We start from the raw sequence: 11,846 nt of genomic DNA on the forward strand, positions 1-11,846 counted from the left end.
CAGTTTCCCATCTCCAAAATGAGCGTACACATGGGTCAGAGCTGGCGTGAGGCACCACACATTTTCACGTCAAGTTTGGATTTTATAAATCACAACCTTTGGCGTAAAAAGGGGCGTACGCAAGTTTCTGGGCTCAAATTGTGCGTACGCCAGTTTTATAAATCCGACCCCAGAGGAGGGACTGTGGATATATTAGTAGAAGGATGTTAGAGATGCAGCTGCCAGGAAAAAGACAAAGAGGAGATATTTGGATGCTGTTAGAGGACATGGAGGTAGTTGGAAATAGGATAAAAAAAGGACAGAGTTTAACCAAAAAAGGAACAACCAAAGGAAGAAGAATTAATTCAATAAGGCAAAGACAAGAAAACAGTCCTGAATGGCCTGAATGGTCCTTGAGTGGCTGATTAAAATAAATGGGAATTCATTATTGTTCAGCTGAACCTTGCTTATACATCACTTCCATACTCAGAGGTCACTCAAAGTGCTTACCAAAGCCACGATCCAATTAAAAAAAAAAACATAGAATCGAGCATAATTGCAATAAAATAACATACAAGCAATAAATCAAATAAAACAAGAAAAATAATTTGAAAATAAATGCATAGGTACATAATACAACATTAAAACAAGTAAAAGTTTATGCCTTTTTAAAATTTTGTATAAGACTTTTTTAAGTGTGAACTGCTGAGGTAGGAACTTGTTTGTTGCAGTTTCGCTCACAAGGTGGCGCTCTGAGTCTTTCTTATAAACGAACATTTCAGTGTGATTTATTTTTCGTAAATTGACAATAAAGCAAAAATGCCATGCTCTCTGTCTGCCATTTTGAATTTTGACCTGAAAATACAACATTTGCCACTGATGTTCATTTTAAGTTGCCAAAGATACAGAATCTTTTGGTATAAATTATTTCCAGTGACATTAATTGTTTTCAGACTTGAGTGTTTTGGCTCGATTAGATTATGCTGCTTTGGAGTTGGACACAAAAGTTTCCTTATTCCCAGTAAAACTTGTGTCTTATGATCAGTTGTACATACAGCTGCAGAGCTGTCCCTTTAGTTCAGCTGTTAAGTTAAAGTCCAGCGCATTAAAATACAAATCCTGCACGCTCTGGTTTTATTTGATTAGACGGCTCTGCAAATGATAAGTGATTTTTCACATGTTTTGACACTATTAGAATTTTCTCTCTCTGTCATTCAGTTCCTGTTTTCACAAATGTCCCTCCCTTTAAGATGCAAAGGAGAGTGGTGTTTTTCTTTYCTAATTTTTTTTTTATGAAGCAATCCTAATTTTGTGGGAAGTTAAAACGTTTTGACTCCATTGGTTTCTTCAGTGATGCAATTATATATCAGTTTGTGTGGAGTTTGTTTAAACGATCAGCAAAATTAGAGGGTTGTATTTCCTCCTTTGTTATGTTGTTACGCAGGTGAAATGATCGTTCTCTTACAGTACGTGCCGTACATMCGTACAGCTGGATTCTTTGGCTGTCAGCAGCTGAGGAACTTGTTGCCCTGTCTGACCTCAGCAGGGAGCGAGGCACAGTGGCCGTGCGTGAATAGGCCTTTAGAAAGCCCTGGTTTGGTGGCGAGGCTGCTGACTCAGGGGGCTCGCAGTGCGCCGCCCCTGTCCTACGCAGCCACAGGCCCAGTCAGGACTCCATCCTGCACAGTGAGCATGTCACTATCCTAGCACCCGTTCCAAAAGAGAGTTGTACTTTAGTTTGTGGAGTGACAAAAAAAGAGACACAACCAGACAAAGACTTTTTCAGATGCAGAGTGGCGTAGCGTTGGATGACGAACCCAGGTAAGACCGACAGCTGTGCAACATCGCARCCCTTCTCCCACCCTCATCCTATTGTTTAGTGCAGTATGTAGGCACACTTTGGATGTGGGAGGGGAGGGGGCTTCAAATGTTCTGGATCACATGYGTATTTGAAAACGGCAGGGCTGCCTTTTAGTGGATATATGTGTATTGTTCCAGTGCTTGAGCGACCTGATGACTTGGCTCTTCTGGAACAAGCTTGGATCTTTTGAGCAGCCCAATGGGTCACTATTGGCTTAGSCATCTGGATGGATCTTTTACAGAATGAAAATAGGACAGGTGTGTGAGAATAACCGCTGGTGGATGGTTTCTTCTTGCGCAGTCTGCATTGATATTGTGAGGATTTATTTTTAATAGCTTGTAAAAAAAAATGCTCTAGCTTCGTTCTTTACCCAACAGTGGATTACTGCGACCCAAGTTAGCCTTGCCGTTAATGCCTTATGCTTTGTTTTCTGAGTAAGTAGTTCAGTTTGTTTTCACCTGTTTTGGAAGTCTTTGCAATTTACTTGAGAAAGTTCTCAGCCCGAGAAATGTACAATGARTCGAGAATATTTTCTAGACAACTCTTCAGTTGCACGTTACTGTATTATATGGTAAGAGTCAACATTTTGTAAATTTTAAGTTTATAAGCCAAATTTATTTATTTATTTTTTTACTTTAGTTTGCAAGGGTCTAAACTACACCTTAAAATATGGGTAAAAAATATAAAAGGCATCTATAATTATTATTAATATTACTGTCATTACAATCATTATTTTTGGTACTGGCTTTACGTGATATTCCTTTTCCCTTCGACTCTGTTAGTAAAAAGTGTAAGGATGGCCAGACGCGGGAGCAGGACATCCCCTCTGAAAGCCATTACCGAATTGTTTCACCAACATTCCAGTATAAGATGGGCTACCAGCGAATGGGGAAGTGCGTCATCATCAACAACAAAAACTTTGATGAAAATACAGGTAGAGCAAAACATTTTGCAACCAATCTTTTGAATATATTTTACACACTTTAGTTTTTCTCAGGGTGAGCACATGGTTGCGTATTCAAAGTAGATTTTGTTTTTTTGGTAGGGATGAATGTACGCAACGGCACGGACCGAGACGCAGGTGAGCTGTTGAAATGCTTCAAGAACCTGGGCTTTGATGTTGTCATCTACAACGATCAAACATGTGAGGAGATGGAGCATCTTCTCAAAAAGGGTGAGTAAAAATGCTTTTGTCAGTTTCTAATTGACTTCTAAGTCAAATTTGTACATGAGACTATTAGTCTCTTTTACATTGATTGCTTAAATGAAGATTTAAATTAAGAATATGATAATAGCAGCACTACTGTGTCTTTCTATGATTTTATAACTTTGAGCCACWGCGGTGAATACGCTGTGTGACTGACAGAAATCCTACGTCACTTTTAGTTTARGAAAAAAAAATCAAATGTAAATCAAGCTGTCAAAATGAATAATTCAACAGCTACAGTTTAGTAATGATAGCAGGCACTTCATAACACATTAACAGGAAGTCATTTGCACCCTGAGCAATTTTTACCTGACAATTATAATGTTTGATCCCAGCAACTGCAAGCTGAGTGCATTATGTAGAAAAAAATTCATGATGAAAATGTGATGTGTGGTGCAATGATATACAATGTGGACTAAATTGTTGGTACCCATTGTTTAATGAAATAAAAACCCACAATGGTTACAGAAATAACTTAAATCTGATAAAAGAAAAAAAATCAATAAAAATTAACAAAAGAAAGTCAGACATTTTCTATTCAATCATGCCTCAGTAAAATTAAAAAAATAAAACTCATGAGACGGGCATGGACAGAAATGATGGTACCCTTAACGTAATATCTTGTTGCACAACCTTTTGAGGCAATTACTGCAATCAAACAATTCCTGTAACTGTCAATGAGACTTGTGCAGCTCTCAGCAGGTATGTTGTCCCACTCCTCATGAACAAACTGCTCCAGTTGTCTCAGGTTTGAAGGCTGCCTTTTCCAGACATGTTTCAGCTTTGGATGCTCAATAGGGTTTAGGTCAGGGCTCATAGAAGGCCACTTCAGAGTAGTCCAAAGTTTTCCTCTTTGCCATTCTTTTGTATTTAGCTGTGTTTTGGGTCTTTATCCTGTTGCAAGACCCAAAACCTGCAACTGAGACCAAGCTTTCTGACACTGGGCAGCACATTTCTCTCTAGAACCCCTTGATAGTCTTGAGATTTCATTGTACCCTGCAGATTCAAGACCCTCTGTGCCAGATACAGCAAAGCAGCCCCAGAACATAACAGAGCCTCCTCCGTGTTTCACAGAAGGGACAGTGTTCTTTTCTTCATATGCTTCATTTTCTCTCTGTGAACATACAGCTGATGTGCTTTGCCAAAAAGTTACATTTTTGTCTCACCTGTCCATAGGACATTGTCCCAGAAGCTTTGTGGCTTGTCAACATGTAGTTTGGCAAATTCCAGTCGGGCTTGATGGATAGTGCGATCTGACACTGATGTTCATTGAGCTTGAAGTTCACCTTTAATCTCTTTAGAAGTTTTTTTTTTTTTTGGGCTCTTTTGTTACCATTTGTATTATCGTCTCTTTGATTTGTCATTAGTTTTCCTCCTGCGGTCACATCCAGTGAGGTTGGCTACAGTCTCATGGATCTTAAATTTCTGAATATGTGCAGCTGTAGTCACAGGGACATCAAGCTGCTTGGAGATGATCTCATATAACCTTTACCTTTAACATGCTTGTCTATAATTTTCTCTCTAATCTTCTGAAACAACTCTTTCCTTCTCTTCCTCTGGTCCATGTTGAGTGTGGCCCACACCATGTCACCAAACAGCACAGTGAGTATCTGTAGGCCTATATACAGGCCCACTGACTGATTACAAGACTGTAAACACCTGTGATGCTAATTAGTGGACACACCTTGAAACATGACCCTTTGGTCACATTATTTTCAGGGGTACCATCATTTCTGATCAGGTCTGTTTTATGAGTTTGTTTGTTTGTTTGTTTGTTTGTTTGTTTGTTTGTTTGTTTGTTTGTTTGTTTGTTTGTTTGTTAATTCCGTTGAAGCATGGATGAAAAGCAATATCTGACTGTTCATTTTTATAGAGTTTTTATTTATTATTATTTTTGTCAGAATCAAGTTATTTCTGTGACCATTGTGGGTTTTTCTTTCATCAAATAAGGGGTACCACCAATTTTGCCCACATGTGTATTTATCCTAAGCTAATACAGATATGCTGATTATAAGATAATGAGGGAAAAAGATATTTGAATTTTTGTTACTTTTGAATTAATATTAGAGCCCCAGTTGAGACACCATACAGTTTCTTGTGTGTTTATTGTGTGTTGTTTTATAACAGAAAGTTTTTGCTTTTGAACATTGTAACATTTTTTCTATTAGAAAAGAATAACTAATTGCCAGGCTCCAGCAGTGTAATTTTYGTGGGTTTTGTAATTTTAGGCTTTTCTTTTTTTTAAACAGATGACTTCTTTATTTAGAAATGACTAAATGTTTGTTCATTTAACTGAAGTTCAATAGATAAAGTTAGATAATCTCCAGAGTGTAACATTAAGTTACACTATGTTCACAATGCAGACAAAAGTGGCCCAAATTAGATATTTTTTGCCATTATGCACCACATACTAGGTTCTTTATTACAGTCTCAATGTGACAAATCCATTCTTTTCAAATCCRACCCAGATATTTTCCATAAGTTGTASTAAATCAGATRCATATCTGATGTTTATTAAAGCGGCTGCAGTCCAAATGTCAGTGTGTCTTTTCAGCTGGCCTTACGTCATTGAGGGAGGAGTACAGGGCTCAATCAAGATATCAGTATTATTGATACGTAACACATGCTGTTTAAAGCTTGGGACTTTGCACATTTMCAGCTACAGAACAGAAGTGCAGTTGCTTTATCTTTTTTTAGGTTTGTCATGTAGATGAGTGAGGATTTACATCAATACATGATACTAATGGTGATAAACTAATGTGTTGGATTGTACCGATACTAGCRTGATGGGATTGATATTTAACCTTGTTTATATTTTCGGTATATCGCTCCCACTGGAGAAGTGCAATTCTGTGCCAGAGCAGACGTGAAGTCACAACATCAAACGTAAACATTAGACAAAACAAGCATTGTCAACAATAATTTAGTCAGCTCTGCTTCAGGATCGATCCACATATGCTAACATGCGGCATCCACACTTACTTGTCTTCTTCTGTGCATGTGGATCATGTCAGGGAACTRTCAGCTGATATTTAAATTATGATGTGAGTAACCATGCCAAAAAACTGTATATGAGACAAAACTTGGAAATGAGCATTAAGACCTGCAGTGTGAACATAGTGATAGTGTCATTCAGAGAGGTTTAGGCTCGGGACGGGCTAAGAGTTCAGTTTGTGTATGTGTTGCTCAGCCTCGGAGGAGGACCATAGTGACAGCTCGTGTTTCGCCTGCATCCTGCTGAGCCACGGTGAGGAAGGTATGATCTACGGCACCGACGGCGCCATGCCCATCAAGACCATGACCTCACTGTTCAGAGGAGACATGTGTAAAAGTTTRGTCGGGAAGCCGAAACTCTTCTTCATCCAGGTATGCAGCAAAGAAGGTTTCTGTTTAAATAGTTATGTGCTTACATTAGAGGTTTTATATTCATATTTAAATAACTTTTCACTTTAACAGGTTAGAAATGATTATTTTTATGTTTTTCTTTCCTTCCGACTGGCAGCTGATAGGAAATAGCTGAGATAATATTTTGCTCATCCAAGCTTTTGATTGCTTCACCAGGTCAGCGTTRAGAAAGCTTCTCAGGATCTCAATGAAATGTCATTTCGTTTACTTCACCAGGCTTGTCGGGGTTCTGAATTTGACAATGGAATCCAGACAGATTCGGGTCCTCCAAACGATACCCTGGAGACAGATGCCAATCCAAGACATAAGATCCCCGTAGAGGCAGACTTCCTGTATGCATACTCCACTGTGCCAGGTAAACCTTACTGCTAAATATTGCTTGGCGTAGAGCAGGGATGCGCACCTTAAATTATGGAAGGGGCCACARTTTTTCAATATTTGGTTGACAGTACCAGAGGACCACAGTGCTGTGTATTAAAACTGCCATAAAACTCACATACTGTATGGGTTTTGGCTGTTCTGATGTGGCTGTTCTGTCTGATGTTCTGGTATTTATATGATCATATGATATGAAAATAAGTGACTGAAATGGTCATTACAAATAAAATATTTTGTTGATAGAAAACAAAACAAAAAAAACTGTTCTCGGTAATCTTTTCAAGTGGAATGATAATGAAACAAACCACATTCACATGCATGATGCCRTATGTACTAGTCGCTCGAGGCAATTGTTCTATAGATGCTTTACAAGTAATCAAAAGAGACAGTTTKAAGTAGAAGATGTTTTGGGTGAAGGACATTGTGGAGTTAATGAACATTAGTCAGTGTAGGTCAGATAGGACATCTTCTGTACCAATTTTCATCAAGCTCTGATCATGTTTATGGATGTACAGGCTTTTTCAGTCAAGTGTTTGGATTCTGTTGCCTACGGCTAGGTGGCAGTTGCATAGAAATACATATTGATGTCATGCAATGGTAGCCCTTTATCAGAGCTGAACAACAAAAAAATCTGAAGTTCCTATGTTGAATAGTTTTTGAGCTAAGCATTTTTTCATGTCCAGACACCAGCTTTTCAAATAGCGACTCTCTCCACTTGAAATATGGGTTCTATTGCAAAACTGTTTGCGCACGCAGTGTAGGGCGACCACATCTATATTTCTACCAAATTTCACGCTGCTAGGTGCAGCTGCTTCTCTGCTACAATTGAACAAAAATCTCTGACAAATAAAATAAATAAACAATACAAAAACAATATGACCACTGCTTCCCGTAGCTAGGGTTGGGCAATATTGGCAAAAAAAWAAATCACGATTAATTGTGGTATTTAGCTGATAACGATTAATTTGACGATTAATCCCCTGGAGTCCCTGGACACCCTTATTTCATAGTCACATGACCAATTTAGTGGGAAAGATATGCTGTTCATAAAAATCTGTTCCAAAATGTGTCAAAATTACAGACTTCAGGCTATACATCAAATTTTAAATTGTTGATAGATAAATAAATTACAGGACTTTTTTTAATGTTCGTCATATTTGAAGCTGAGAGGAGCAGTGAGCGGATTCTACCTGTTGGCATTAATCATATTAATTGTCAACTGCCAAAAATTAATMGATTAATGTTTTTCTGACGATTAATCACACACGATASGATTATGYCCAACCCTACTCGTAGCAGAGGTCATACAAAACACTTACTTATAGTATATTCAGGGTTCCCATGGGTCCTTGAAATCCTTGAAAGTTTGTGAATTTGAAAAAATTATTTCATGGCCCTGAAATGTTTGTGAAAACAGCCAAAAATTACACTTGTCCTTGAAAGTCCTTGAATGTTTTTTTGGGGGGATTGAAATTCTCTATTCACACAACTGATTTTCATCATCTTTTAAAAAAATAAATTATAAAATTAAATTAAAAAAACTTAAATTTGTTACGGTGGATAACTCAGGATTACGGTAAACTGACGTCATTGTTTCTGACTCAACAACTTCTATGTTGTTCAGTTTTTCATTGAATTTACATGATATTAAACCTGTTTATTGGTAACAGTAGCWGTAGGTAATTGCTGTTGCACATGGTTCTTTAATTTGAGGAAATTGGTACTGGAAAGTCCTTGAAAGGTCCTTGAATTTGATGTTGACCAAGGTGTGGGAACCCTGTATATACTACTGTGCAAAATTAAAGTAAAAGCCAGGCTTGACCTAAAGATGTGATTTCAGGATATTACTCATGGAGGAACCCCGGACGTGGTTCTTGGTTTGTCCAGGCGCTCTGCAACGTCCTCAATGAGTTTGGCAAGCAGCTGGAAATAATGCAGATCCTGACGCGGGTCAACTACATGGTGGCCACCAGCTTCGAGTCCTGGTCYGAAGACCCGCGCTTCAGTGAGAAGAAGCAGATTCCCTGCGTGGTCTCCATGCTGACGAAAGAACTGTATTTCAACTGATACCCCACCTGTACTGTACTACACAGTCTGACCAGACCCACTCGGCTGATCGGCACTGAATAAGCGTTCAAAGCATTCAGGGATGATTTAGGCTCAGCAGGACTCTGTCTACTTAAAGCACATGGCATTCTGTACGTGTGGAGCTGGGCCTGAAAACAAGCACTCTGTGAGCTCAAAAACAATCGTGGAAATCTGTGTTCATGTGTTGATAGTGAAAGCTCCTCTTCAGGTTCACGAAAAAAAAAGGGGGGTGTCACATTTAATCTGATCTACGTTCACAGGCGTTGTGAAATATTTATGTTCTTCTACTGATCCATGAAATTTACTGCCAGGTTTGAGGGTTTGTAGAATGATATCTGAGTATCGGTTACTCCATTTTTAGTACTTGCATAAATCTCGGAAGAGGCCTTATCTAGTAGACAAGAGCTGTCTTAAGCTGGCTTCTCAGAAAAAKAACAAAAAAATCCCTTCTTACTTCATAGCTCATTCTTTCTTGGYATTATCGTTCAACCTACATGATCAGATCCCAAGTCAGTCGTTTTAAGTTTTTTACTTCACTATTAGTTTTTGAATATCTTTCAACTAACATTATAACTGACTGAGCATGAGATCTGATTACACACATGCTCTGATTTCAAATAAAGATGTTTACGTCTTACAAAAGCTTTTTAAACTAACAACAGCGACATTTGAACTGTATGTTTATTAAAAAGGTGATCTGACCTGTTTCAGATGAGGTATTAAATGTATTTAATGTAAACCTTTTTGCAGTTTTACTTGGAACTGCCTGCTTTTTGACACGAGAATACCAGAGGAGAGTAGAGCCTCTAGTTGTGAGTGAAATAACTTACCGTTATGCATCAAAATAGTCCAGAAAAACAAAAAAAGTAGGACATTTAAAATGCTTTGATGCTTTTTTTGTCATTTTCATATAGCTTAAAAGCTTTGAGAACCTAAATTTGGCAAGAAATGATCTAAATCTTTTTTTTAGCAAAGAGTGATGTAGGATACTACACACCTAAAATCACACATCGTGCAATAAATGGTTGAAGGGTGAAAAGGAGGGCACGTTTTCACTCACTAGGGTTTTTTCTTTAGTCGATATCCTAACAAAAACACTTTAACATAAAAAAACACTCAGGTTTTTTTATTGTCTTATCAAGTAGCTCAATATATTTTCAGCAACACTGTGGCTACAAAGATGTGATCTTTTGCCGAGTAGTGAGTAGTTCTATTGGACTTTAAGCCAAGCAAATAGTCCTAACTTAGGAAGCTTAGGACTAAATAGTCCTAAGCTTAATGAAATTTCCTTTTTTTTTACTGTTAATTTGATATTCTTTGTCGTTGATGATAAATTTAGGGCTGCGYAATATTAGAGAAACTTGCAATGTTTGAAATTTTACGTTTAATATCACGATGCCTATATCAGTTGTGAAAAACCCACATTTYCCTCTCCTTCTCTCCTGTCACCTGTCAACATCTGAACTGTCATACATTCAGGAAGAAAACAGTGAAAAGCAGAACCGGGGCACAAAAAACACAAATGCATTGTTTCACTGTATATTAATGTTGTGCATCATCTTCACATAGATTTTRCTAATGCTACATAAGAATGTCTTGGTAGTTCCTCCTACTAGGTGCGTACACAGACTAAGAAGTAAAAAAAAAAAATTACTTTAGTGCACTTTGGCAATTTTTTATTTAAATGCTTTATGATGAAGTATGATTGAGTACAATTAGGTTTGTTTTCTGACGTATTCAAAACAATTGCCAATAGTTATTACAACTCAGAGGTTTGTTTTAGAAGATTAATTTTGTTTTTGTTCCAAAGTCTGTCTATCACAGAGGCAGCTATAACTGGCAGTAACATGTCTAAACTTACACAACCCATATGTCCACAATATGCTTCCCAGCATTTCCCAATGTTTTTTTTCCATTCTTCTTGCATGTATGTATCAGACACTTGGGGTGGGGAGAGGAAACATTTTTACTAGTCGTTCCTCTTTTCCACGTTTTATTAGCCATGTTTTATTTATTTTGCTAAGTGCCATGTGTGCAATCAGTGCTGGCAGTCCCAGTTCTTGTCCAGAGTGTCCACATCTCGAGTTTTCTCGACACGTGGATCTCTGCTCAGTAACATGGTGTCAAAGCCAAGCTGAGAGGAATGTTTGCTCTACTTGTTTTGAAATGAATTTTAAGGGGGGATATATTTTTTTAATGGGGAATTTTTTTTAATGCTTTCTGGTGTTTGCTGCTTTTGTCCTCAGTAATATATTTGAAAAGGCTTGAAAAAAAGAAATGAATGGATGGGTTTAATTGAAAGTATAATCTGGCCTACTTTTCATTTGGGGGCAACGTTTTTGTTCAACTCCAAAATGGAAGAATGCTTTTGTAAACATTTTACTGTAATAAACCAAAATGACTTAATATGATGAAATGAMGTGTCTTTATTAAAATATACTTCCAAAACAAATTTACAAGCAAGTCACCAGTTCATCACAGAGCTACTACAGCTTGGTTAAAACCAGCCCYTTGAAGGGAAACTAGAATTGAGCGGAACTGCATAGGAAGGCAAGGGCCAGGCTACTACAGCCCCAGTTCCAATGAAATTGGGACATTGTGTAAAATAAAAACAGAATATGATKATTTGCAAATCCCTTATWTTCAGTTGTGTAATGGAACTAATACTTTTAGGTTTAAGCCAGTAATTCATGACATCCTTTAATGACCTAGGTTTTCATGACATGCTGTTTATCAGCAGGTAGAATGATTAAAGTCAGAACAAGATTTGCTAACAACAGTCATTCTTAGATATCACTTGTGTTTATCTTTGTGTTTTCCATTGACCTTGTATCAAATCTTGCTAAGATGACAGAATGATGTTTGTTAATATATATATGAGGCCTCTCGAGACACTGGTGGGTAGTGTGGAGAGACAGTGACAGAGAG

The 11,846-nt window shown here is 37.7% G+C and overlaps 1 protein-coding gene across 4 annotated transcripts in view; it reads left to right on the forward strand.

The window, feature by feature from the left end:
• Positions 1-11,324, forward strand: part of casp7 (caspase 7, apoptosis-related cysteine peptidase) — a 13,629-nt gene extending 2,305 nt beyond the window's left edge. The window contains exons 1-6 of one of the 4 annotated variants that reach the window (XM_014007572.1): positions 926-1,800; positions 2,623-2,774; positions 2,886-3,014; positions 6,238-6,413; positions 6,669-6,807; positions 8,671-11,324. In XM_014007572.1, coding sequence (XP_013863026.1) covers positions 1,766-1,800; positions 2,623-2,774; positions 2,886-3,014; positions 6,238-6,413; positions 6,669-6,807; positions 8,671-8,897 — 858 coding nt within the window. In that variant the 5' untranslated portion in view covers positions 926-1,765 and the 3' untranslated portion in view covers positions 8,898-11,324. The other 3 variants (XM_014007573.1, XM_014007571.1, XM_014007570.1) reach the window with 3 other exon arrangements.
• Positions 11,325-11,846: the final 522 nt, after the last annotated feature.

Source organism: Austrofundulus limnaeus, unplaced genomic scaffold (genome assembly GCF_001266775.1).
Source record: "Austrofundulus limnaeus strain Quisiro unplaced genomic scaffold, Austrofundulus_limnaeus-1.0 Scaffold43, whole genome shotgun sequence".
In the NCBI taxonomy this organism is placed as follows: Eukaryota; Metazoa; Chordata; class Actinopteri; order Cyprinodontiformes; family Rivulidae; genus Austrofundulus; species Austrofundulus limnaeus.